Raw genomic sequence first — 24,689 nt, 5'->3', positions numbered from 1 at the left:
CATATGGCAGACAGTTTACTGCCAACATTATTGCTAGTGTGACATGCAGCAGCCGTATTTGTGGATGGTTACAATTATATGTATTTTCTCTACTGTAGCTTTGCTTGCTGCTGGGAGTGCATTGCTGGGGGTGTAGTGTGCTTCCTGCTTCAGGGCTGACAGTGTGGGGGAGTGCAAAGCATGCTGCTCACTGTCCTATGATTCCTTTGCAACTATTGCTGTGAACGTCGGTCCATTTCAGTTACATGTCTTTATAATGAGCCCCTTTATGTCGAATGCACATATAACAACATTTTTATAATGAAAAAACAGATAACGAATATTCCCCCTCCTCGTTTCCCATCCCTAAAAAACACACCCCACCCGAAAAGATTTACCCTTTACCCCACCCACACATATATTTTCATTATGTGTTTTGGTTATAAAAGTTTCGGTATAAAAGCGTTTCTTTCTAAAAGATTCGTTATAAAGACTGCATACCCGCAATTGCTGTGCATTATATCACCTTATATGGTAAGGAATCTTTGAGGTACACCCTACAGGACACCATTGTTTGGCACAGGGCTCAGGGATAAGATGTAGTTCTTGACCCTGAACAGTGTGCACACAGAGCATACGCCATGTGTGCCTAAATGTCTTTCAGTAGGTGCCATTGGCTGTTAGGCAGAGGCAGGAGGAGTGGAAACAAGGGGCTCTGCTAGACAAACATATGCTGTAGGTGTCAATGGTTCAGTTATGGCCTTGTTGGTGCTGCCATTACTTGCTGATGACCTACCCCAGTGACCCTTCAGGGTCTCTGACTACCAGGTGTCCCAAAGAGCTTTGTTCAATACCTGTATTCTGAACACATGCAGGGGTTGTGTTGGCAGTCACCCTTGCTTCTCCTTCAGTACCTCTGGCTCAAAGCTGGAGCTGGGGTTGGACTCAGTAGGAGTGTTCTCGGATATTTCTGTCCACTGTCCCTTGTGACAAGGTGAGCCATAGTGAATGCCTTGGTCATCAAAGCCCTCGCAATATTCATTACCACGACCATTGCCATCATCAGATCCATAGGCCAAAGAGGTGGGAGGAAATGCAGTGGGCGTCCTATGCTGAGAAACATTGTGCACCGCTAATGTGGGCAATTGACCGTAACCTACTGCAAAGAGCTGCACCTGCAAACCCTCCTCATTAGGAACATCCCTTGACAAAACAGAACTAGTGAGTGGCTCCTCTGCTGACATCTCAACAGACAACTTGAAAACCTGGATATGTATCCTTGTCTAATTTAGCATGGAGGGTGGCTTACATTCCCACTTGTGCCACGCGTATATGTTAAGAAGGTGGCCTTTGGGCTGGCAGTAGTGAAGTGTCCAATATAGCCAGTGATGACTCACTAGTAGCCACCTTAAACAGTGTTTCGATGCTCTGAGTACTTGCAGCCATGGCCACTGTATTACATCTGGTTGCTACATGCCACTGTACTATGCTGCCACTCATGATTCATACATGGCCACAAACTACAGCAGCAGCTGTTTCTGCGGTAAGTGGTGCAATATTTCCACATCTCCCTCTCTGCTGCGCTTGCTTCACCGCTGGCCTTGAGGGCATCTTATTTTTTCTTGATTATTGCCACACACAACTCACACACTGACAGGCCTGAGTGTGGTTTGATCTTAACTACAAACCCCTGTAAACATCAATTTTCAGTCGTTTTTCCTTTTTGCTCAAAGTGTGCTCATAGGTCTGTGGGGAAATTCAAGTGTTTGTGTGTGGCAGCTATTGTGCTCAACTAAGTTGTCTGCGAGTGCCCGTTCAAGCACCCACTCATGGGGAATTTCCGCATGTGTCCAGGCAGGTGGTGTTTTTTGTCACACAACCAATCCCCCTGCCACCAATGTCACTACCTGAGTGATCAGTATGGCCCTGCAAAAAAAGTGTTCCCAGCATGCCCCAAAGACTTATCTCCTTCACTTAAAGTGGGCTAATACATTTGGCAAGAAGTTCAATGTATGTCAGCTATTGCATTCAAGCACGTAATGTGTGAGCGCACATTCAATCAAACCGCACAACCCAAAGAGTTTTTCATTCTGCTCAAATCTTTCTTAAAAAAATGTACAATAAATTCAATTGATCACATTATGTCACGTTACATATTTGTATAGTGCCTACTGCAAATTGTATGGCTTCGAAGAGCTGTAGGTTGAATGGCCCTTCGCTAGATCATAGTCTGAACAGACATGAGAAATGGAGCATCACATTGCATGCAGATAGTAGATATAACTAGTTAACTGTTCAGTTATTAGCAGAGCTAACTAGTGTAGCCACATTTTAGAAACTGTTGAGGGAAGTGTGTTTGGGCACAGCGTGAATTTGGATGTCAGTGACTATGTGACAGTTGGACTACATTGTTCTATGGGTCGCAATACTAAAGGTGGAAGGGAGCCAGTGCAGATCAGTATATCAACCTGTTTACAGTTGAGGGCTCTGCTATACTTTACATGCAAACTATGTGTACAATAAGAAAAGTGCAATCACAGGCACTTTAACATGCACAATTTTGTGAAATAGGTCAAAGATACAGTAAATCATATTTATTTGTCTTGTCATATATTGAGGGTGGCTTTAGCAAGGGCAACCGCCCACAGCGGGAGGTTCTGCATCACCCAACACACAACCAACAAGCACCACAAGAATAATCAACTCCAGACACACCACCACAACGCACACCCAGGTAAACCACCTCAATGAAACACTGCAACAGCCACCCACCTTCCCCAACATTCCACGTACACCATCGGGTAAGCCATAGATACATGATATTTTTACAAGCGGCAGAACCTGCAAGACAGTCCGAAGTATGGGAAAACAATATTGGGCAAACAACAACCCATGAGAGTGATGATACACGACCGAAACAACCATTTGGCGGTTCCCAAGCATGCACCGGTGCACATGTGGAACACATACAATGCTGCCATACAGACACCCGAGTGTTGTTTCAGCCTACAGGTGGCATAGTGTGGCAGCTACTGAACTCAACCTGGCCATCGGTAAGCACTTGTTCAATCAAGCGGCGTGTACCATAGATGTTTTTGCTTCGGTTATATTGTGTTATTTAAATTTGACAAGAATTTCAAGTACTTTTGTGTGTGCATGCATTCAAGGAAGCAACTCCAGGGCAAATTCCTCTTCTGTTCAGGCAAGTGAAGTGTTCGCACACTCAATCACCCTGCCACAAATGCCACTGCCCGAGTGATCAACAAGAGCCTACAGACATTTATTCCCAGCACACACCAGGGACTTTTACCTTTCTCTCAAAGTGTGCTAATAAATTTGACAAGAAATTCACACGCTTCTTTGTGTCAGCTATTGAACTCAACCAAGTCATGTGTAAGTGTGCTTTTAAGCAAGCTGCATGTCCCAAAGACTTTTCCCCTTAGGTCAAAGTGTGCTAATAAATTAGTCAGTCAATGGGCTCAAGCAAGTTGTGTTTGAGTGCATGTTCAATCAAGCCACCCCAGGGTAAATTCATCTTTCATCGAGTCAGATGGCGTATTGTGCCACACACACAATGAGCCTGCCACGAAAGCCACTGCAGGAGTAATGAGAAAGACAGGCACACATTTTTTACCAGATTGCCCCAATTACATTTCCCCATTGCACAAAGTTTGCTTATAAATTTGACAGGAAATTCAAGTGCTCTTGTATATCAGCTATTCCGCGGGCCCAAGCCATGTGTGAGTGTGCATTGAATCATGCTGCATGCACAAATTCATTTGCCCCTTTGCTCCAAGTGTGCTAAAAATGTGATAGGAATTCCAAGCAGTCATGTCTTCCAGCTATTGCACTGAACCAACTCATGTGTGAGCTCACTTGCAGTCACGCTACTCCAAAGCAAATTCCTGGTCTCGGCAGGCATGTGGTGTGTTGCCTCACATATGCAATCACCTGGCTTCTAATGCCATTTTCTGACTGATCAGTATGTCGCTGCAAATATGTTCTCCAAGTGTGCCCCGAAGATGCGAGCTATTGCAAGCATGGTACGCTCATTGGGCCAAATGCAGGTTTGCATGCTAAGTTTCAGGGTCACGCAGGCTGCTTTCTCAGGCTGGTATAGTGCAATTGCAAAAAATACCTACTTTACAGGTACGGGAAGCGTGGCTGTACATGGCAGTGTGTAAAATGTAATGTGAGTTAGGCGAAGACGACAAAGTAGGGAAGCTTTTGTTCTGCATTTTCCCTTCATTCTGAATGTATTTTGTGATGTTGGAAAAGTCGGTGCCGGGGGAAGGATACTTTGTGGTCTTGACAGTTAGCAAGCAGACACAGGACACAGTCTGATAAATGTACAATCTCTTATTCCATTCTGGATGTCACCACCACACACCCACACGTCTATACAACGGCTCAAATCAATGAACTTTGAAGGGTTCCCACCACATCTGAAGTTGTGTGCTAAACTGCTCGGCTTCAGCATCTACAGTAGCCTCCCCTTCAGCACACATACTGCACAACAAAATGCACACACACACACGGCAGTGCAAGCTCTCTCTGCTACTCAAAATCAAACTATGCATCCCACAATTTAACTTACACATACATGCTGTCCCTTTTCCTGCCCCCCCCTCAGTCCCCCCTAACCCTCATAGAGACGATCTTGCATCCCGTGTCACACCTCATCAAAGGGCAGTGTAGGCTGATCACCGCACACCGACTTTTGTCGTGCTTCATTCCTTACACAAGTGCAAATAATATTATTTTAAGTTTGTACCTATTTGCAGAAGGCGATTCAGTAGTTGGGCGTATCCTACCACTCAGTTTATTTTATTCTTATTCTGGGTAATTTTTGATTGTGTTTCCGCGAACCTAGAACCGGAACACTGTTCATCAGGAGAGGTTATAGGCATACATTAGAATTGTGACAACTCCCATGATCCTTCACCAGTGACTATGCAGGCTAAGAATGATGGGAGTTCAAGCGCAACACATCTGCAGGGTGGCCACATTATGATGGTCAAGCATGATAGATGCTTACAGGGGTCCAGTCTCCATGTTCTGATTAAAGGGCATATGGCAGGTGATGGAGCTGCTACAGAACTCCACGGTCAAATTATCTCAAATTCCTGCTGCACTACTTGGAAATAAATAACACAAGCATCCCCTGTAGATTCGGCAGGGACATTTGTCACCTCCGATGGTGACCACGACGCCAGAAGCCAATCACTAGCCGTATGAGGACTAGTGAACATGGGAAGGGAAAGGCCTTGGAGGCAAACCATCTCATTCTATAACACTAGAGTGCAGGAGAATAAATCCCTCCAAATGACTCCTACTCATTTACATGTTCTGGCAAATCTGCTTTGAGTAGAAACAGTAGATACATCCAAATATCTAAAACATGGTTTTATGCCAGGGGGATATCTCAGGGGCAACGTGCTCGCCTTGGAAACAAGCCGACACGAAGCAACACAGGTTCGATCCCCGGGTCCGCGTTAATATGCAACTAAGTCATATTCCTGTAACAGCGCCTCGATGCCCCCGGGCTTTGTGAGCGCTTTAAAAATGCAAAGTAAAAATAAAATAAAAAATGGTTATAGAAACACTGGTAATTAAAACGGTTCCTAAAACGGTGGGACATTTTCAACCAAAATAGGACAGTAAGGTAATGTAGAATATGGCGAGAAACAAAGAGAATAAAGAAAGGGTTAAAAGGAAACACAACGTGGAAGACAGAGAGCTTCACTGATGGAAGGGAGCTTATGATGAGAGGGACTTTCATTATTTGGTGGCGACCGCCTTATCGCCATTGGTGAGAAAGGGACTACACTAAGCTCCAATTATCAGGGCTGCTTGGGATCATGCACATGTTTCTCAGATTGTATGTCCTTCATTGGCATGTTCTCATCTTCAGTTTAGAAAAGGGCTGGAGGCTCCTCGTAGGTTCAAAGAGTACCTGTACCAACATACCAGCCAACACACAGCACTTCACCCTTGAAACTATTGCTCCCCTCTCCTTTAGATGTCCTTCCCCACCCCCCCAAACCCATGCTTGACTTGTTAATGTTAAAGGAAACTTGTACCGCGCACTATCACCACTGGAGTGGTCCCCTGGTGCTCTGGCAGTTCTGAAAAAAGGGGATGGGGTGAGTTAGTGGGAGTAAGCAGGAGAAAGTGTGAGAGAAGTGATATGCTGTTGGCAGTCTCAACCCGGTTAACACCGTTCACTGGGCTTGCGGTGTTTTCTGTTCGGTATACGTCGTGTGCTGTTGTGTGAGTCTATGTGTGGTTTGTTTTGTTGTTGCAGTGTAGTGAAGTTTGTGCAGATTGTTGTGCTATAGGGTTGTGGTTGTGTTTGGTTAGGATTTGAGAGGTGTATGCAGATGGTTGAAATTGTTAGTGGATTGGTTAATTGGCATCGTTGTCTAGAAGCAACGTGCAGAACTTCCACATTCCATTTAGGTGCGGTGTGTGAACATCCCTGCACCTCCATCCAGATCCAGCACCAGCTGACATCCACAATCCCCTTCACACATGACGCCCACCAACATTCACAACCGTGTCCAAGTTCGGCCCTCGCCCACCTCCGACAAACTTGTCTGTATGCGAGGCAAGCAAGTGTTCGCGATTCTATCCAAATCTGGCCCTGATAGCATTCTAAGTCTAGTGCAGGCAGGATACCAGTCAACCATCGCTACTCTATCCAGATGTGGCAACGGTCGGCCTTCACAATCCCATTCAGCTGTTCACGCACGCTACCACTCACAGCCCCTTTCAAGCGTGGCACATGCCAACACTCGAAAATACGTCCATGTGAGGCACCTGCCATCATTCCCAACACTGTTTAGTCCTGGCGCATGCCAATGTCCACAACTCCATCCAAGTGTGGTGACTGCTAACATTCACACAATTCCATCCAAGTATGGTACTTGGTAGCGTTCATGGAAAGGGTGAGGTTGTTTGAAGGGGTTGGGCATGGATGCTAAATTTCTGTCCTCGTAGGGGTGTCTCTTCTGTCCTATTCGACCTAGAGTAATTTCTCTTGTTATTGTTTCCCTTACTCAGTTCTGGGTGTTGTCAGTGTCATCCTAAATTCTGTCAACCTGTTCAAACCAAGCTGAGATGCAGACTTCCAACCCTTTGCCCATATACTTAGTGTCTCAGTCTTATAAACCAGCCCTCACCATCCATGCCTTCTAAATCTCCTAGCCATATCCTCAACACACAGTGCCTCCAAGCCACATGCCTTCCCCTTCAATAGCAAATGTATCAATCTCTTGCTTCTGCCCATTCATGCATGGTGTCAGAATCCCCTGGCTCCTGCCTATCTAGCACCCTACATTTTACAGATCACATGTGCTCCATTTTTAAGGTCTCTACCACCTCTTCCTGTCTATACATCTATGGCCCCTTTTCATAAACAGGGCCCCCAAACATTAGTGTCTCTATCTGATAATCCCAACCCATCATAAATCGTTGCTTAACCTGCTAGTCCTACCATTTTATATGTTTACCTACTCCCCATGGCCGCGCCTTGCTTATTGTATCAATCACCTTTTCCTGCTCATACATATGTGGTCTGTCAATCATTTAAGGGCAATCCGAATGTTAGTGTCTTAACCTGCGAATCCCAACCCATCTGAAATCTCAGTTTAATCTGCTAAACCTGTCATTTAATAATTTAACCTCCTAACATCTTAAAAATAACAGTAGTGGTAGAACATAAATTGGCGATGGTTTACCGGAAATTGCAGGGGCTTGGAAATGGAACCATAATGAGCAAATGTATGCAGGCCTTTAGTGGTATCCATAACCACACTCGCTTGGGGACACTTGGATGTTTGCATGATAAGCACAAGATTTGGATAAAAAATAATCCAAAATTAGGGTCCCTTGTTGACTGATAATAACAAGTAAACTATAAAGTGTACCCTTACTGGTAAATAATTCTTTAAGTACAGCTGAGCTATTGTAGGGGACAGATGCAAGAGATTTTTGGCCTGTCCACAAAGTGTTTAAAAAGGAGATCCAAAGAATACATCTAAGGGTAATAACCACTCACTGTGATGGTATAATAAGATATTAAAACATAATTATTTATTTTCTATTCATGTGCAACATGTGATATACAAATGAGACATACTAAAGAGTTGAAGCATACATGTAAAGATTCATAGTTCACAATGGCATCATAAAGACAATGCAGAACAAAAAGAACATGGTGTACTGTGCATCAATAACACAAGTAGGTATCAATTATTATTTCATTGACACAAATAGTGTAGATGCTTGTAGGAATACATCAATGCTTTGTATTGCAAAGAGGAGAACCAAATGCCTATGAACTCGCTCTAGAAAGTTTCTTGATACTGATACTTACAGTGCAGGTTAATGGTATATATTTTTTTCTATATGTATCACCTACACTGGTGAGTTAGCCGAGTTTCTTAGGCTCCTAATATGGGTTGTGGTTTCCTTTAGCAAAATAGATGTACTATAGAGAAATAACTTAAATTGAGCATTGAATGTTCCGGGGTCATGGAGTGAAAGATATCTTTGCCATCGTGGCAGAGACTGACTATACAGGGTCTGTAGAACTGGGAACGGACTTGATCAAATGTTCCCAGTTTACTTCACGTTTCGGCAGTGTTGCAGAAAAGCTGGGTCCGCCTTCTTCAGGGCTCCATGTGGACGACCCTTTGGGAAGTACAGAAAACTCCAGTGAGTGAGGTTATTGTGTGCCATTAATAACTGGGCACTATAATTATGAATCAATTCTCATGGCACCAGACGGGTGTCTTACCTGCCGGTGCTATGCATCCCAAGTACTCGGTTGCCGGTCACCTTAAGGCTTGGTGCTGGGCAACCTGGACCATCACTCGGGTCCCATAGGTTAACGGGAGCCCGGGCAGTTGTTTGATTCAATTGACTTTCTGAAAGGGGAACAAGAGAAAGGCAAAGGGTCGGAAGGGCTGTTGGAGATCCCTGAACCCTGATCCCCCTTAAGGCAGACAGTAGTATTTGCAATAAAACTGTTTTTTATACAGTGCAGAGCCTAATAGTTAATAAGCAACAAGAGTGAAATAGTACCTGCTGGCTCGATAGATGTTGCCTGATGTGCTCTGTGGTGGCTTGTTCCAAGGTTTGATTTCCAAGTGCCGTGATGGTAGCCTGGTGTAGCTCCTGGGAAGGTCACTTGGGGGACAACAGGGGGAAGGAAGGGAATAAATTAATCCGAGAAATTACGGTTTTAGTTGAAGTCATAATAATAATGCTGTAGGTGCGAGTTACAGCAGTGTAAAAAGGTGGTTTGTGTTCTCAAAACGAGAACGTAGCGCCAGTAGTGAAACCAGTGACATGCTAACTCAGTGCCCCCCTATATCATTACTAAATGGAGTTGTATAGTGATGCACATTTGTGTACAAATGTTTCGCTGGTTCATAGATGTTGTTAAATCCATGAGAGAGCCATGTGTTTAAATGTATAATGCAAGCGATCGAGAATCAAAAGGATCTGCTATACCGTTTTGACCAATACAGGATATGTGTTCATTAGGGGGTCAGACCTGATCAGTCATGTGGAGTGACTTTACCTGGTCTGCGAGCTCCAAAGCTGCCTTCTGTGCAGGGTGTATGTGCCGCCGTTCTGGCGTTCATGTCAGTCGGAGGCTTATGGCGTGGGCGTCTGGAACCAGTGTTTATGTTCCGTCGCCCTGGTAGACCGTGCATGCGCGGTTCAATTGGGAGCAGCGCTCCGACCAATCCAGCGGTGTTAGGTGACGCCGCCGCCTGTCTGTGTGAACGCACGCTCTGTTGGAGAGCAGCGTGCAGGCGGGCCAGCGGTATGGGCAGCTAAGCCAGCTGTTGGAGTATGCACGCTATGGCTGTAACGATGATGTTTACGGTTCCTGTTGCCATGGAAGCCCTGTCAGGGTCCTTAATGGACAAAGGGAGTCGCATGAAATGGCTGGGATCATAAAATCCTTGTCTGTTGCAATGTAAAAATAAGGTTAGTGAGCACGGCGTGGGGAAGGCAAAGAAGGCAAAACCAACATGGCATGCTGAGGGCGTGTTACAAAAATATTGTATACTGGTGGCCATATTCAGCTGTGGACAGCTGTGACAAACGATGACCCTGACTAGAGAGGTCCCTGAGTTTGGGGGCATGTATCCCAATATTGAGAGATATTAGCGACAAGGGGGCCAAAAGGATGTCAACTCATGGAGAGGCCCGGTAGGGTGTGTCGGCACCCTCATAAATGTATATACTAAATCAAGGGCTGAAAATTTTCATTCAAACCATGGTGATAGGTATCGAGGCGATGAATCCATCTTGATTCCTTTCTGAGTAGGCTGTCTTGAATGTCGGGGCCGCCTTTGTTTTTTTCCACCACCCACCAGAAGATGTCGTTGGGAGTGTGGTTGGATGACAGATACTGTTCCACTAAGGGTGCTGTGAGATTTTTGCATCTGATCTTAGACCGATGTTCTGAGATGCGAATATTGACTGCCCTGGTGGTTTCACCTATGTATCGAAGGCCACATGGGCACTCAATGCAATAGATGACATTTTGACTTTTGCAATTAGTCAGGTCTCTGAGGGTCCATTGGCGTTCTCCAATGGGAAAGGTTTTCAGCTTCTCAGTAAACTAGCAGGCTATGCAGTTGCCGCATGGGTGATGGCCTTGTAGGGGCAACCGGTACCCGGTTGATAAAGTGAATGCACCAGGTGTTCTTTGATGTTTTTATCACGTGTATATGCAAATCTCGGTGGGGGTTCATCTGGTAAGTTCAAACGGGCTATACGCCAATATTTATTGATGATTTTCTTTATTCGTGCCGTATGGGTGACGAAAGTCACAACACAAGTCATGCGGTTTTCCGCTACTGGGATAGCTACCTGTTCCAATTGAAGGAAGGTGTCTCGATTGATATTACAGGCTCGTTTCTTGGCTTGTGCCAGTTGTCTTTTCGGGTATCCTCTGGTATGTAGGCGGGTCGCTAAATCTTCATAGTGACGCTTGTAATCTACCACAGATGTGCTATTTTTGCGGATAAGGAGAAATTGTCCGTAAGGTAAGTTATCTTTGGTGTGTGCTGGGTGATTACTGGCATAATGCAAAAGGGCATTTCTATCTGTAGGTTTTCGATAAAGGTCACACTCCAGGTGGCCATCTTTGTGTTGAATGATTAAGTCCAGAAAATTAATTTCCGAGCTATTGTGATCCATGGTGAACTGTATGTCTGTATTACAGGTGTTCAACCAAGTCCAGAAGGCACACAGTTGAGTCTCCGTACCTGTCCAAATGAAAATTACATCATCGATGTAGCGGTACCAGTGAGTAATCCGGGCTTGCCAGTGGTAGCGGTTGGAGAAGACATGCTCATTTTTGAACTTGGCCATGTAGAGGATTGCTAGACTCGGGGCAAAAGCAGCACCATTCGTAGTCCCTTTTGTCGGCAGGTATATGGAATTATTGAATGTGAAGAAATTCCTGCACAATGCTATTTCCATCAGCTCCAGTATGAAATTAGTTGGAGTCTTGTTGGGGGTAGGGTCTGCAGTGAGTCATTCTCGAGCGCATTCTATGTCATCGGCCTGAGGAATATTAGTGTATAGGGACTTGATGTCCATAGTCACCAAAAGCTGAACTCTGGGGTCAAAAGCTAGATCCTCAAAAATAGTAATCGTATGTGTGGTATCCTTGAGATACTGTGGTGTTTGTGTGCTTATGGGTTGCAGAAAGAAATCAACAAACTTAACCAGTGGTTCAAGGATAGATCCACATCCCAACACAATCAGGCGGCCGGGTGGGTTCAAGGGGTCTTTATGTATTTTTGGCAGTGCATAAAAGCATGGAGTTCTGCCTGATGGTCGGCTCAAGAATTCTGCCTCTTTATCTGAAATCCAATCGCGTTCTCATGCATAATTAACTGCATTACTTATTTCTTGACAGAGGTCCTTGGTTGGATCTTTACGAAGGATGCTGTAGCTTTCCTGGTCGTTAAGTAACCCCAGGACCATGTCCTTATATTGTTTGTTGGTTATTATAACCAGGCCTCCTCCTTTGTCAGAGGGTTTGATGATGATATTCTTGTTGTTCTGGAGCGATGTCAGTGCTCTTTTTTCTGCTATACTGAGATTGTGCTTGGTTTTCATAGCTTTTGATCTAAGATGTTCCAGATCCTGTAAAATACATCTCTCAAAGGTAAGAAGGTCATGGGGTATTTGGTTATCTGTTGGGGTAAATGTGGAAGGAAGATGAAGACCGGTATCGTTTTCATTGGTGTCTGTTTCCAGAGCATGTTCCTGAAAGAAGGTTCGCAATCTCCCTTTGCAGAGAAAAACGCGGACCTCCATTTCTAAATCGTACCAGTCAGTGAAAGCTGTTGGTACGAAAGATAGACCTTTAGATAATACAGACAGTTCAGCCTCTGAAAGTTAAATTTTAGCTAGATTAAAGATGGGGGTTGTTTGGGCATTTGCCGTGGAGCTCAATATCTCTGCCTGTGGCGGCGAAGATTTGTTCTTCCTCCGCGTGTTGGAAAACCCCATTGCGGTTGCCCCCATTGTGGGTTGCCAAAACCTCCCCCTTAAAAAGGGAAGAATGAAGGAGGTGGAGGGGGGGTAGGCAAAATTAGTTGATGCTCCACCCTGTTGCTGCCTGGACTGATCGTCAGAGGAGGACCCACTGCTTGAACTAGAAAAGGTAACTTCCATGCAGCGATTTCTCTGTGTTCTAGTGTTGGAGCTTCCAGGCAAGGTTCCCTGATTAAGATTAGTAGTGTAATTGTCAGAAATGTATGGATAGACTACTTCTAGTTGGAAATCTTTAAGATCTTTTTAGAGTTTCTTTGTCTTCCTAATTAATGTTGCCGATTTAAAATCAACAAAGTTATTTTTTAGCATCCGTAATGGCGGTGTTGGTTGTAAAACTAGCCTCTTCCTGATACAGATCTTTCTGTATTTGATTACTGATGCATTGTGCTGTTGTGATGGTCAAAACCCTCAAATCATGACTACTCTTGGTTGCAACATAGCTGAAGTTTGTTACGTATTCTTTATCATCTAAGAAGAGACAGAGACTGTTTCTTACGATGAGACCAGTCAGGATAATATTAGCTTTATTCCCTTAGAAAGTGTGCGTGTAGTTTGGTGCCAAAACACTTCTTTTTGAGGAGTAAGATGCTGTCTCCTGTGTTAGTTGTCCCTGGTGGGGTATTAGTGCCTGTAGGGTCGAAGAAGGAAGGACCCGAAATGGTGTCCTGAATTTGTTGATCTGTGAAGCTTAAAGTTTGGTTCTCTGCCATACCAGACTGTGGGAAAGAGTTAATAGTGTGCTGCCTAGACTTGTTGTGTTGGTCCAGGTGACCAGCAGCCCAAAGTGGTCGAGTACTGATAATAACAAAACACCATTCAAAGGACAACATAAAATATCTTTACCTTGAAAGAGATATGATCAAACCTGCGTCGCTGGTAAACAGCGGCTCTTTTATAGCTTGTTAGTAAGACATCCCCAGTGGAGGTAAATACATAGATGCTTACGTCAATTGCGAAATCTTATGTAACTACCTGCTATGTAAATTTAATAGTTCAGAAGTGCTTGAAATAGTGGGAGCACGAATGCACTTATCTCACGAGCGAAATTGTCGTTTATGTGGTGTAAACATGATTGAATCCACTGAGCACATACTGTGTACATGCGAGAGTCTAACTGAATTGAGAACTTGCACAAAGAAGGGTTATTCCAATAGTGTAACCGACGTAACCTCTACATCAATCTGGCATAAAATGATGGATGGAAACCATGCCAACTTGATATATCGCTTGAGGACATTTTATGTAGATATTATGAAGATTTTAAAAACATTAACTGAATAATGTATCTACAATAATAAGGTGTTAATTAGGATGATGTTTTTATGACAAAGTTGTTTGTCCACCTCGTAATTCTAATTTAAAGTGATATGTGTAAATTGTCTGTTTTGTATAAAGACTTTGTTGGCTAAATGTATAATACAAATAAATAAATAAATAATGTAACCTCCTAATCACGGTTTCATGACTAATACTTCACTCGCCTCTTCCTGCCCATACTCATTTGGTCTCTCAAACATCTAAGGGCCTTCTATATGTTAGTGTCTAAGTCTACTATTCCCAATCAGTCATAAATCACTGCTTACTCTGTTAATCCTACCATTTTATATTTTAATATCCCATACCTAAAGTATCAATCCCCTGATCCTACCCCTCCTTGCCTCATGTCCCCTGTATCATATTCTTCCCTCATCTATTGCTGTGAATTAGCGGGCGCTGATGATAGCCTTTTCTGTGTTTTCATCCTACAGGCTCAAGGACCTTTCAGGTGACGGTGAGGAGCACAGAGGCCTCTGATAGGTGCCACCTCCGAGGTGCCTACACCCTGAAGGCGCAGAAGGATGCCTTGGACCTGTGGCACCGGGAGTCAGGGGAGACCCTGTACAGCTGGCCCTACTTGTTCCTGCGGAGGTTCGGCCGCGACAAGGTAAGACCCACAAGCACAGGCTCTGCTTTGGCATGGGATATGGCAGGGTGTAAAAAGGTCCCTTGAAGCAGATTGACAATACTTCTTGGAGAGACCCATAGTTGAGTTTGTGTGGTTGGCTGTACCAGTGGTGTTTGATCCAAGGTTGCCAGAGTTTACACATGTAGGTGGGTGTGTGTATTGCTTTTTGTATTTTGGGTGCCCTTCTTGCTTGGTTTCTGTTCCTTAAGGGGGGCTTTGTTTGTTGGCTCCTGGGCATGTCCTGTGAGTTCTTTCCTTTGCATTTGGTTTATCGGTATGTTGCTTCAAATGATTTCTAAACAATCAGGTGATTCTGTCGGTGCCTGTGTGCATTGGTTGTCATGTTGTTTTTTAAAGAGTCTGTGAATAATTGTTCTCATGTTCCTTCAGGTCCCTTGCATGTTTGTGTGTTGCTTCCTTTGCTTCTTTTATTGCCCGTATCCCAGTGTATGCTTCGATGCACATGTGTATTATTCCTTTTGATTATTAGGTTAATGCCATGTGCTTCTGTTTGAATTCGTCTTGGGCTTCTTTAGGTACCTATGCGAATAAGTGGTGTAATGGTTAGTGTATTTATTTCTGTTACCCTGTGCATGCAGTTTCTTTTTCTTTAGCTATGTGTGTGACTTGGATTTTACCCTCATGTACGTGCCTGTTACATTTGTTGTAACGTTTCTTAAAGTAACAGTGTCTGGTTGTTTCTGTCTATATTGCTCATGCTGTTCTGTATTCTTGTGTTGATTTGGGTGCCTTTGCTTGTTGGTTCACGTGTTCTTGGACATGCAGTTCAGTGGTGTGTGTTAGCTTTTGTGTGTGTGGGTTCCTTTGTTACTCTGCCAGAATGTTGTTCATTACTTCATTCCATTCTGATCAATTAACCCTGTAAAGCTTTCTGTGCTTTCTGTAGAACACACAGTGGGTCAGATTCTCAAACCTGTTTTTGGCGCACGTGATGAAATGCAATAACGCATTTCATCACTTGCGCCAAAAGCAGTTGCACCCAAATCCACAAAGGACCTCTGAATGTGGGCATCTAAGATGCATTCAGATGCCCCTTTCACTCCCTTTGTTCCCGAATCCACAAATGGGTTGCTTTCAAAAGCGCAAAAATAAAATATTTTCCATTGCCTATATATAGCCTATTTGGGCTAGGCACAGGGGAAATCCCAACGCATGATAGGCTCATTTCTGAAACTCCCATGCATTTTCTATCAGGTTGGAGAGCAGCAGTGTTAACCGCTGCTTTCTCACTTGCATTGCTAACCTTCACAGAAGGCTACAAAAGCATTTGTATTTGGTACCGCATTTCACTGTGAAAGGAGGGCCTGTCACTCTAAAATATGCTTCAAGCACCCAAGCGGGTCCTGCAAGCCTGTAATACATTAGGGAGCAGGACAATGTACTTAAGAGGGCTGGGCAGCACATCTTTGCGCGACTGTTCAGCCATCATTCCAATGCTCAAGTCACCTTTGACTTGCCGGTAAGATAGCTCAGCGGGTTGACTCAGACTTTCATCCTTTCGAGGTCGATAAATGAGTACCAATTTCGGTTGGGTGATATTGTATATAAATATGTGTTCTGTAAAGCAATTTGGATTAAGGCGCTAAATAAATAACACATCATTGTCATCATTACCTTTGAGAATAAGGTGACCCAGCATTTCTGAAATGAGTGCAAATGAAAAAAGCACATTCCTCTGCATTTGTTTCATTTGCACTTAATTTGAGAATCTGCCCCAGCACTACTCCTGAAGCATTCTCACCCTTCTGTGGGCAATATATTGATCACGTGCAATCTTGAAAGTTGAAATGCCTATTAATACATTTGAATGCCACGATTTTTCAGAGGATAGCTCAGTGTGGTATACATTGATTGCAGAGATTTGCGTTCATATGTTATGCTAGATCACAATACCTAATTACAGCAAGGCTGGCACAGCCTTTCCGTTGTCTCGGGTTGCTAAACACACATGTATATTTACTGTTGTGATAGTAACACCCGTTGTGCTGCAAATCAATGTATCTCATAAGACAGCGCTTGCTGTAAAATATAACATAGCATTAGTATAATCTAGGTATAGAGCTTGATTCGGCCAAATGAGGGTTGTAGAAACTAGCAACCACCCCAATAAAGAGCACAATGTAAAGCAGCACAGTTTGTTGTGGCTCACAGGATGGCTTTGGTGGAAAAAATAATTTTGGCCGATAGATGGCACTTTAGCACCACAATTAGTCTTGGCTCTGCAAGGATTACTCTGTACTGACAGTTTGCAGAGGCCAAGGGCATTTAAATCTATATTCCTACCTCTAATGGTTCCTGAGAAAGGGTAAGAGATGCAAGTGCTCCATCTGGCCTGCCTGGACTCTAGGGTCTGTGAAGGCATCATGAAGCCGACACAGACAACAGGTTCAAGTTTGGTCCACAAAGTTTTATTAACTTAGGATGCAGAGTTGGATAAGGCCAAACTTGCCCTATGCTAAAATGGGTTTTTCCTACCTAAATACACTAAGGGTAGTCTGTGTCAGGAAGTCCAAAGTAAAAGTCTGTCAGTGTCCTAAACCTATACTTGCCCTCGCATCTTATTGTATATAATCTGTAGGGAGGTCTGCAACAAAACAAAAAAGTGTTCAAAGTTAAAGAATAGGGCGCTCAGAAATATTATTGTCCCGAGGTTTCGGGCATGTGTTTTTTAGCATACGTTGATCGATCATGCAAACATTTCCTATGCACCTTACAGTAGTTTTCTTCTTTTGTAAATAAGTAAAATCAGGCAGCAGGGCGCGGCCATCTTGTGATATTCTTATCCGTTGCCGCATTGCCCAAGCTGGACTGCCCTGGCGGCACTAAATCATATCCCCCGCCCCTGAGGCTGACATCACCAAACCTAGTGATATTCTCTGCCTATCTCCATGACGTTACTGGGCAGCATAGCCAAACGCGCTCAGTCATCACCTACGTGACATGAGGCAGAACCCAGAAATCAACACACATCATCTCACAACACAGCGTGTCACAATTCAGAATATAAAACTATTCTTTAAAAGGAAATATCAAGATTGTACAATTTGTAAAGTACTTTTATTTCACAATAAACGCTCCGAGAATATCCGGGCGATTGCCATATTCAATCAAATGGGTAATTAATTTGTTCGATCTTGATCCGCAAATATTTATCGTGAGTCACTTGGTGTTCCTTTTGGGTAAAAGAAGTGCTTTGGATGCACCGTGAATCGCAAGGCTTGTGCCTCAGCTTGGCGCTAGGCCACCGTAAATGATGTTAGGTTGCTCCTAATTGCTGGAACCGCGTAAGGGCGATTGTCCCAAAAAAGAGTCATTGATATCCAGCTATTGACGTGTATCTTCAGCTGCCAGTTGAAAATCCTGTCAGTTGGTATCTGGAATCGATGACAATCGCAGAAAGGCAGGATGTAGCTGTTTTGAAAACATAACAGAAATGTGTCTCAGTCGCCGATCTTTATTACAATTTATCATTTTACCCATTAATTCGGCCCTGTGTTAAAACTAATGATGAACACAGACGTGAAACAATGGGGACACAGAGAAAACAACGTGGAAAGTAGTCTACAATTTGCTTCGGAGGTTAGTCCTATGGACTATGTTCAGCTCGAAATGGGAGGCGGAAGCTGATGGTACAATGCGAGGAACACATAGACAGCATTTTAATTAAATATTAGCATTGAACCTGGGGGAACTGAGTGGTGTTCTACATGTATCTCGATGCTGGACTGCCCATGTGCCCGTCTGAAAGACCAGTACACACAAAGGTTGTACTTGCTTTTCATTGCAATATGAAACAAAGAACAAAGGAGTACAATGTAACCCAGCAATAACGGTTGGCTAATGATAAATTGACTCGTTGGTCTATAAAACCGTCGAAAGTCAAACTTACATTATATTCGGCATTTCTATTCTCTTGGCGTAACGCAGACCGTAACGCAGACTCCGTTCAGATCAACGATTTTTCATGAACTGAAATTACAAGTTCCTTTGTCCAGTTTTGGAATGGGGAACCTTATCATATCTGACTTTATTACACCACTCCCTTAATTAAATTCCTTTCGGAATGGTCCCTTTCTCTCAAGGTCAAAAAACAAATGAACCTTATACTGTGTGCGATGCGTGGGCTTCCTCAGCTCGCAAGCAAAAATTCAAAGCTGGTGACCTTCACTTATGAAAACAGAAAAAGTATATCGAGGCTGAGTATCACCGAAATACACCGAACACGGGTTACAAAGGAACATACAAGGAACATACAAAGTACTTTATTTTATACTGAATCCAGTTACAAAAACAGAGCAAAATCAGATAGCTATTGGCCCACAGTACAACACAACGAACTCCAGCGTGGTTCAGTGTGTTCAGTGAGAGACGCTGTACATTAGAATGCATTTGCTTTTTATACATTTTGTGGGCGCAATGCCCAGCCCCCCTTTGGGTTAATATTCCTTTTAATATATCACCGATCTAGGGTTCGTGTCAAGTCTCAAATAACCGCATATAACTGGTTTGCCTTTTAATACATGCATCAACAAGCGTAGGCAATAGCTGTGTATTTTTAAAGTTTTCCATGCAGGCCTTCTTGAACATTAATACAATGTGGTTAAACAGATGTTCTTTGTTCAGTATTTGAATACATTGTCTCGACATATGCTCGTGGATTAGTTTTCATTGCACAAGTAATCCTTCTACACATAGGTCAGTGAAGGACAAGGTCTTAGTTCATGACCTCAACAAGTGGCCTGCAGGCAGATTACACATTAGCTATGTACAGAGGTCAAGACGGCCATGTTGTATTTTGCAATGACATCGTCCACCATTTTAGCTCACAGGGTGACTTTTACACAACGAATCCTAAAATGGCGGTTTGACCTAAAATGGCGGCCTACATGGATTTAAGGTCAGGACCTTGCAACACAGATTTCTTTCGCAAGCGACTTTGGAGCAGCTTGGCGTAGGCCAATATTAAATATATTTATTACAATAGGAGGCACGATATACTTTCTATTTCGACAAACCCTCTTTTTGGCCTATGCCAAGAGCTAAACACTATTTTGGGTCTCCTTGCAAATAACTCCATGCATCATTGTCCATGCACCCTGAGTCACTATCAGAAATATCTATTGCCATTAGGTCTTTTGCTAAAATATCCTTCAATACGTATTCTTTGGCAGTCTTATCTGGGGCATATACTTTATGTCCTATCGAACCTATCGCTTGTGCGCAGCATCCCCCCAGTATCGAACACATACCAGGCAGACACTGAATACAACAACAAAGAAACAACAGTATTCCCAAAATAATCAATAACACCGAAAGCACCTTCCAACCCCACGATCGCAAGAAGTCCCAGAATCAAGCGCTCAGATCCCAGTTTCCTTCGGGAACATGCACTTGGGAACTAAGGGCGTGCAGATTCTGTATTGCCTTGAAGATAGTTGGAGAGGAATCTGGCACGAAAACACAGCAAGTGGACCCCACTAATTTGCAAACCCCACCATTCTCAGCTAGAATGACATCTAATGCCATTCGATTTTGTAGTGCTACTAATCGTATCGCCTTTTGTTCTAACGTCATATTATAGAGTATGTCCGTGGTCCGGTTGATGGTTCTCTCCAGTACTCTCGCTAGTTTTCTAATATCTTCTGAATTGGCTATCTGCCCCCAAAATGGCACAACTGATTTTGCTATATCTCCCTATACTTGTGCCGGGGTGTCACAATTCTCATCCCGCCGTGGACGAGCCTTCGAAACTTCTTTTGTGCTAGATATAAACACCCCAGGTAACAGGATCCGTAAATAACAGGTTCCCTGCCAATCCCTGGGCAACCATGGGAATGCTACATTACCGCAGACAAAGTAGATAGGTTCGCCTACATACAAAGGTCTGTTCTCTCCAGTCAAATTTGCAACGTTGGCACAACCTAAAAATGTTCCCATTGACTGAGTTCCATTCCTCTGTATGCAAAAAGAAACTAAATCTGGGCTATGGTTAACAGTGTAAGAAGGAGGCATGGCATCCTTTTTGCCTATCGGAGCCATTTTAAAAGAAATCAAAGATTGGAAAGGACGAGACAGTTTGTCAGAAGGCCTAATAGAAGCAACATTCGGTTTACTCCTATTTGCAAAAAGCGAGCATCCCAGGGGAGTCAAAACACATTTCTCAAAACTATTCAAATTGGTGCCATCAAAGTTCCCTGAGATGCTATCATTCCATCGGCCAAAGAACAGTGCTCTAAGAGAAGCATAGCAGGCACTTGTCAACGGTAAACGATGAATATACCCACCTAGCCCCTTATCCCTGTGTTGTGGTAAATGTGAGCAGACCCAGAAGTTGGATTTATTAAAAATGGCATGTGTAGCATTCATGATAAGTAGTAGAGTGTTATTATGGTACCTTTGTCTGTGCTGGGAATCCCGAGGGGATAAAGTGTGCAAATGTACAAAGGGAGTAGGAACAATGGGTGCACATTCAGTAGGCAACAAAGGTTCCATAATCCTAAGGCAGTGACTATTAAAAAACCAAATATCATTACAAGAATACAGCAATACGTTTTCGGGGCCCAGGCATTTTGTCCATTGTCCCGGTTGGTCACCCCCTTATTTACAAGTCCAATACGAGTGGCGGTGGTAGCAGGCATTGTAGTCTTCGGATGGAAACCCCAATGTTTGTTGCTGGTGACCCCCCGGTCGTGTGATTTCTTAGTCCTTCCACAACCCTAGCCAACAGAATCCCCTTTTTCTCAAATTTTGGGCAAAAGCAAGCCCTCAATGACTTTTCCTTCTTTGAATGCACAGCCAAACCGTGCCGTAAGTCTATCTTTGTGGTTGCAAGTTGTATCTTACTTTTCCTGGTACTGATTGATCCAGAAACAATATGTCATCACTTCCTGCTAGAAGCAACGTGTCGGAGGCAAGTGAAGAGGCTGAATTTGCAACAGCCGTTTCCGGGTGCAAAATTTGTGGAGGGTGTGGAGACAAAATGGCAGTTTCCCTAAGCCTCCTGGGCTCAGAGATATTCTCCGACACACCCTCAGTGCTGCTTACTGCTTTGGGATCATTGGTTGCAGTATCAGCGAGGGGTTCTGTTTCTCCTGTAGCGTGTGGCGCAGGGCGAGGAAGTTTCTTGATGTGTGACGCGTGGATCCAGTTCTTTCGTCCAGCTACCCGCACCGCTGTCTGGGTAACCAATAGGACCTGGAATGGCCCACGCCAGAGAGGCGCGAGGCAGGAGGTGCGCTCAAATGATTTGACGAGCATGCAACTCCCAGGTCATATGCCGTGGCCCAGGCCCTCGTATCGTCCAGGTAAAGCTTCTCGTACCTGGTGGTAAATCAAATACAGGTTTTTAGTCAATTGGCTACAATAATCTGAAAGTAGTACATTTTCAACATTCTTTATTGTTCGGCATTTTGGAAGATTCCAGATATTGGCAGGTCTCCCCATTACCACCTCAAATGGAGAGAGCCCAGTCTTAGTTTGAGGGGTTGTACGCATGGCTAGTAACACGATCGGTAAGGTGTCCGGCCATTTTAGTTTGGTGCTGGCACACGTTTTAGCGAGCTTGTTCTTGATGATACCGTTGTGTCTTTTACCTAGGCACCTACAGTATCCCTTGAAACATACATCTCCATGAAGAGATCTGTGGTAGTTTGTCTAGCTATCTGATCAGCGAAAGCATTCCCTTTTCCAATATCATCCACAATCTTTCGATGTGCTGCACATTTCATAACTGCTAACTGAGTAGGGAGCGCAAGCGCTGAGAGTAGTTGCACTATTAGGGAGCCATGTTGAATCTTGGTACCATGCGAAGTTAGGAACCCTCTTTCTGACCAAAGTCTCCCAAAGTTGTGAACCACACCAAAGGCATACTGACTATCAGTATATATATTTAGGGCAAGCCCTTCGGAAAGTTCACAAGCTCGGGTCAATGCTATAATCTCTGCGGCCTGCACGGAATTATGCGTAATTCTCTTAGTTTCCACAACCGTACTCAATGTAGTGATTGCATAAGTGGCTGTGGATGTACCATCCGGAAGTTTAAAGCAGGAGCCATCACAAAACAGCTCTGCTTGCGGATTATCCAAAGGAGTATCTTTCAAATCAATTCTGCCCTTTGTTTCTTGTTCGGTCGAATACAAACAATCATGTGACTCTTCATCGCTGCAAGTAGTATCTTGCGGAAAAGGTAGGAGTTCAGCCGGATTAAGGACACAACACCTCTTAATTTGAATGTGAGGAGCAAACAAGATCAATTCATATCTTGTCAACCGTGCAGAAGTGAGGTGTTGCGTTTGAGTTCGGTTTAATAGAACATCTACAGAGTGAGGTACCATCAGGGTTAGATCATGGCCTAAAACCATTCCCTCACTCTGTTTTACAGACGCGGCAGCAGCAGCGACAGCGTGCAAACATCTTGGCAAAGCGCATGCTACAGGATCAAGGACGGATCAAGGACGGAAGAATAGTAACCGCACGGCCTATTCTTCCCTCCATGTTCCTACGTTAATACAGCCAAAGCACATCACATTCATACACAAACAATACAAAGGCCTTTTCATAGTTTAGTGTGCCCTTTACTGGTGCACAGCATAATGCAGTCTTATGCAAGCCAAACGACTGCTGGATTACCGCGTTCCATAGCAATGGCGAAGAAATGCCCTTCTTTGTCAAAGCCACCATCGGTTTGATCACTAGCGAGAAATTCGGGATCCACAACCTACAGTAAGAAGCCATACCTATCAAGGCCCTAACTTCCTTCTGTGTATTTGGGACAGACATGCCAGAAATGTGTTTTATTCTTTCAGGTGTCAATCTTCTTCCCTCCTTTGACAGGAGATAGCCTAAATAGGCGACCTCCTGACAACAATATTGACATTTTTTAAGCGAAGCTTTGTGACCATGCTTAGCTAGATGAATAAGTAATAACACTGTGCCCTCCTTACAGGCACTCTCAGAGTCCCCCTAAGGTGAACGCGAACACATATCTACGATCCTTGTGTATAGGAATACTAAAGAGCGCATTCTTTAAGTCCTCAACACTAAAGTAAGTAGCTGTAGCTGGAATCATGGTTAGGATCATCGTTACATCAGGCACAATTGGAAATTGTGGTGCCACAACTTTATTAATGGCACGTAAATCAATTATAAAACAGAATGGAATTACATTATCGCCTTTCTTGTACACGGGTAAAATCGGACTATTACACAAACTTCCTGAAATTTCTTCAATCACACCGTGATGCACAAAATCGGAAACAATACATTTTAAAGCTCGCTCACCCTCAACCGAAATCTTATACTGGTGAATGCGTGGCAACTCAATTCCATGTTTCAAAACTATCTTAACAGGCTCGATCTGTAAAACACCGACATCATTGTCGTCGACAGCCCACAAGCTCTCTAGTACATCAATGAATTCTGGAGGCAAAGGTCTAGTCAAAAATTGCAAAGCAGAAAATTGCTGTGGTGAAATCGTCAAGCGCACTCCATCAGAAGAACAATAAATCACTGCATTTAATTCTTTTAACAAATTCAACCCCAGCAAGTTCTCTCCGCAATCCGAAGTCAACAGAAAAGGACACTGGTCCGTAAAGGGACCCAAATAAATAGGTACCGGCATAGAAACCGGACAAACAACTGGCGTACCGGAAAACCCTACAGAAACATTGGTTTGCCCTGACAGTGGAATGTTTGGAACCCGTGAATGATCAATGGAACACTTCTGTGCTCCAGTGTCTATCAAAAACTGATGTTTCCTATTTCCCACCACCATTTCAGCGTAGGGACCTTTCTGATTGACGGGAATAGGTGTAGGTTCCAAACCCTGCTTCGGGCAATCCTAACGAAACAGAATATCATCAAAAGGAAGCTCTTCAGATAAATATGCAGCGGAAGGATGATCAAATATATTCCTAGTGTCCGCACTCGGAGTCTGATTGTCCTGCGAAAAAGGTTGTTGAGGGTCCTGTGTAAACTGACCTCTACAAGGGCCCCTTACCACCGGGTGACCTCTGGATCGCCTACCCATATTACCAAATGTATTATTCGACCTTTGTTGAAGGACGGGGCATTGTGCTCACCAATGACCCTCTCGATGACAATAAGCACACTGGTTAATATTCACAGGACCCAAGGGCACATTCCC

At 43.8% G+C, this 24,689-nt stretch overlaps 1 protein-coding gene across 1 annotated transcript in view; it reads left to right on the top strand.

Moving 5' to 3' along the window:
- Positions 1–24,689, top strand: part of DOK2 (docking protein 2) — a 254,085-nt gene that overhangs the window by 188,130 nt on the left and 41,266 nt on the right. Inside the window, exon 4 of the mRNA XM_069617720.1 lies at positions 14,328–14,503. Within this exon, the coding sequence (XP_069473821.1) occupies positions 14,328–14,503 (176 nt within the window). The remainder of the gene's footprint in view (positions 1–14,327; positions 14,504–24,689) is intronic.

Source organism: Ambystoma mexicanum, chromosome 10 (genome assembly GCF_040938575.1).
Source record: "Ambystoma mexicanum isolate Mex_15411 chromosome 10, UKY_AmexF1_1, whole genome shotgun sequence".
NCBI classification, from domain to species: Eukaryota; Metazoa; Chordata; class Amphibia; order Caudata; family Ambystomatidae; genus Ambystoma; species Ambystoma mexicanum.
Note: the sequence above shows the minus strand (reverse complement) of the source record. Positions and strands in the feature narration are given on the sequence as shown.